This window comes from Musa acuminata, chromosome BXJ3-7 (genome assembly GCF_036884655.1).
Source record: "Musa acuminata AAA Group cultivar baxijiao chromosome BXJ3-7, Cavendish_Baxijiao_AAA, whole genome shotgun sequence".
In the NCBI taxonomy this organism is placed as follows: domain Eukaryota; kingdom Viridiplantae; phylum Streptophyta; class Magnoliopsida; order Zingiberales; family Musaceae; genus Musa; species Musa acuminata.
Window position 1 is genome coordinate 8,759,696 of NC_088355.1, and position 3,811 is coordinate 8,763,506.

At 50.1% G+C, this 3,811-nt stretch overlaps 1 protein-coding gene across 1 annotated transcript; it reads left to right on the plus strand.

Annotated features, from left to right (window-relative positions):
• Window positions 1-712: 712 nt before the first annotated feature.
• Window positions 713-2,758, plus strand: LOC135642043 (protein FAF-like, chloroplastic). The gene is made up of 2 exons (XM_065157821.1): window positions 713-957; window positions 1,099-2,758. The coding sequence occupies exon 2, from the start codon at window positions 1,150-1,152 to the stop codon at window positions 2,458-2,460; it is 1,311 nt and encodes a 436-aa protein (XP_065013893.1). The 5' UTR covers window positions 713-957; window positions 1,099-1,149; the 3' UTR covers window positions 2,461-2,758.
• The last annotated feature ends 1,053 nt before the right edge of the window (window positions 2,759-3,811 follow it).

Consider the following 3,811-nt stretch of genomic DNA (forward strand, 5'->3'; position numbering starts at 1 on the left):
GAATGGATGCGTTTATTGGCACAAACTGAAGAAATTGAAGGGATGGATCTCAGTATATTTGTTGCTAAGTGCTCAAACCAGATGCCTATAATCAACCATATGATTCTAATAGATAGATAGATAGATAGATAGATAGATAGATAGATAGATAGATCGATAGATAGGCTTTCCAGCCTTGTTCTAACTAGATGAATGGGTTGGAAAACACTAGCCTGAAATGCTTGCGGGCAGTACACTGGAATATTGTTTGTTGATGCTATATATCCTATCCTAAATGGTGAGGCATGTTGCTGTGGGATTATTCCGCTAAGAAATATTATAATCAGTGTTCTCTAAACAGGAAAAGCATTACCTGTAAGGAAAAAGATGAGCGAGGTATGGTTGATTGGCACTCCAACACATACCACATGTTCTCAAATATCTCACTCCTTTCATGCAGCAGCAGAATTGCAGCATAATTCTTCTTTTACTTTTCGTTTCATGGGGGGTGAGAAATAGATCAGACAGACGGAGTGAGCGAGAAAGGAGGAGGTGGAAAAATCGACAATATATAAGAGCTGGAAAAGGAGGGAGTGGTGGTGGTGGTGGCGGTGGTGGTGGGGGGGGCCCTGCACGGCTCAAAAGGTTCCAAAGAGAGAGAGAGAGAGAGAGAGAGAGAGAGAGGGAGGGAGAAGGCCTGACCTTTCGCCCCTACAAATACCCCCTCCCCTCCCCTCCCTCGTTTCTCATCAGCTTGGCCTCCTCTGAGACATCTCAAGCCAAGCCGATCTCTCTCTCTCTCTCTCTCTCTCTCTCTCTCTCTCTCTCTGAGAGGAGGGTGGTGGACAAGAGGAGGAGAGGGATCACATCAGACCTCTCTCTCTCTCTTTCTCTCCCTCTCTCTTTGTCACTACCTTCCATTTCCTGCTCTCTTTCAGCAACTCGACTGCATCTCAGTATTATACAGCCTTGGTAGAGGTAAACTACAGTTTTACAGACTTGTCTTCACTTGCTGCTTCCCGCTCTCCGCCTCTCCTGCTGCTATAATATGATCCGTGGGGCTGCACTCTCTCATCCTCCGAGTTCTTATTGCTTTGCCATGCTTTCTTTTCCTTGCAGTGATTCATATTCTATATCCTGTCGATCGAGTTCCAAACTTTGTGCCCGAAGATGTCGGTGGCTGTGCTGCAATCACCCTTCCACCTGGAGAAGTACGGCTGGCCTGCGCCAGAAGAGACGAAAGATGACCCTGTGATGGCCGTGGAAGACGACCACAACCGGCCGGTGCAATTCGACATCTGGAGTGCCATCCAAGCGCAGAAGGGCGCTAGTCCGGTGGCCGCCGATCCGCCGGCTCCTTATGTTCATCCTCTGATGAGGCGGTCCTCGAGCTCGCTGAGCCAGATGAGCCTCCAGATGTGCACGGAGAGCCTCGGCTCGGAGAGTGGCTCCGACGACTTCTCCTCGGTTCCCGACGGCCTTGACTTCGATTACTCGCCCAAGAACGAGACAAAGACGGAAGAAGAAGACCACGACGTGCATGAGAAAGTGGCAGTAGTTGAAGAACGAGGAGGACTGTGGTCTAGAACTGAAACAGAGGAGCGCCAAGTGCCGCAACGCAAAGCGGATGAGCTCGTATCGGTGAACTACAATTGCTCCATCAGCAGGAGGTCGCCGTCGCGTTCGTTCCCTCCGCCGCTGCCATCTCTCTCCCGCCGCGACGGGCCCTGCCTCCACATGAGGCCCCATCGCCGCGATGGCCGCCTCGTCGTCCAGGCTGTACTCGTACCTTCCCGGAACTACCTCCACGCTCAGCGCGAGGGCGGTCGCCTCCTCCTCTCCTTCGTCGACGCCACCTTCGACGATGACTCCTCCGAAACCGTCGAAATCGAACAGCCACACGAGCACCACCAAGTTATCGATGAAATCGAAGAGAACAAAGCAGAGGAAGTGAAACTGAAGAACTGCTACGAGGCAGACGACGACGAGGAGGAGGAAGAAGAGGAAGTGGAAGTAGTCGACAGGGGAACCGTCATCGAGGTGAAAGTGAGCACACAACCCCAGCAACAGAACGGCAGCGCCATGAAGATCCTCCGGTCTTCTCTCGTCATCAACAAGTTCGTCGGCGGCACGCCGCGGAGCAGCAACGCCAAGTGCGAGCAGAGCAATCTCAACAGCATCAGCCGGTGGCAAGCTATCACACCAGCGACAGTGGCACGACGACCACCACCGACACCCGCCACCGCAGCAGCTGCAGTAGTGGTAGCCTCTACCCTCAGCGACTCCACTGAAGCTTACAACGACATGGGAGCGCGGCCTTCGCTCGGCGACGACGAACACCACCTGCCACTCGACAACAAGCTGCTCTTCACCTCCAAGCGGCGCAACCGCGAGGAGCTGCTCCACAGCATGAAGCGGTGCAGTCAGCTGCGCAAGCCATTGTTCATCTGGGAGCCCTGTTGCATTGCCACTTCCTCCTGAGCCACAGAATCCATTCTACCCTCTTATCTATCTATCTACTAATCTACCGATCTATGCGTCTATCTATCTATCTATCCATCCATCCACCCACTTATTGAAATTGATATGATTACCATTGACATAGTAATGATCATCCGATTAATAAGTTGGAGTGTGTCGAGGGCATTTCACTGTTTGGTTTCATTCAGACAGTCTGCTGCCACTCTTTAACTACCGAAGTCTCTCTTTGTTTTTCCACTCCGTGGTTATATGTTGACACCATGATTTAATGGACGACTTGATATGATGATTGTGATTACTCATTTGTTGTTCATGTTGTTGATGTCTTTTTTCCCGAGTGATTTGAAGTGATTATGATCGACAGTAAGCTTCCGTCACAGTTTTGCTGGACATGAGAACAGATCTAAGGTAGATTAATCCGATCTAATCCCCAGCCCAGAGGACTCAACCCCGAACGTCTCTCCTGGTCTCATCCCCGCCTCTTCGAGGTCAACTGCTACATCGTCTTCAATGTCTCCATTCGCCCACTCCTATTCCGAGGTTCCGACACATGACCTGTCGAAGCCTGTAGTACTCCATTCTTCATCATCATCTTCTTCATCTTACTGCAACAATCGACAGCCACAAGTAGGAAACTAGTATTCTTCGTCATGCCATGCCACCGATCGCCAACTTGATCTTATCCGCATGCACCCATGGCCGGAAATTGTTTTCTGCCTAAATTCCTTTTCTACTTGGGCTGCACAACGAGAACAATGGCTCCTCGAATGATGTGAGTTTTTGGAAGAGGTATACGTATATTATTTTAACGAATTACACGAAGAGAATATGAACACAATGTACTGAAGCATCTAAGAACCTCCAAGAAGAGAAAAGTAGGCAGCATGGGCAGCAAAAAGAATTGGCCATTGGAGTCACAATGGAGATCATGACACAACAGAGGTTCCATGGTACGACATGGTGGAATCCACTACCCACACTTGCATTGTGAACACCGATATCAGCTGCCGGATGATACCTTTGCTTAGTCTAATGATCAAAAGAGGAAAAAAGGGACAGTAGCTCGTCCGGAAGCATCTGTGTGTGCTTGGACAATTAACAGTCCGTGTGCCATTCGACTCATCCGTATGTCCTGAGGAAACAAAGATTTGAGAAGACAAGCTACACGATGGCCATAGCCATGCAGTATTGCACACCCATGCGAGCACACGAGGGGGACAAGCAAATAGGAAGGCTGCGTGACACAGAAGCTATTGCTTTGCTTGGCAACCACAGGGAAACTGGAGGTTGGCCTACCGGTAATAGCCAGCAGGGTGATCGATCACCTGCAAATTGTGGCATGGATATAACA

Coding starts and splice junctions, on each gene's coding strand:
- LOC135642043 (XM_065157821.1), top strand. CDS start 1,150: ATGTCGGTGGCTGTGCTGCAATCACCCTTCCACCTGGAGAAGTACGGC.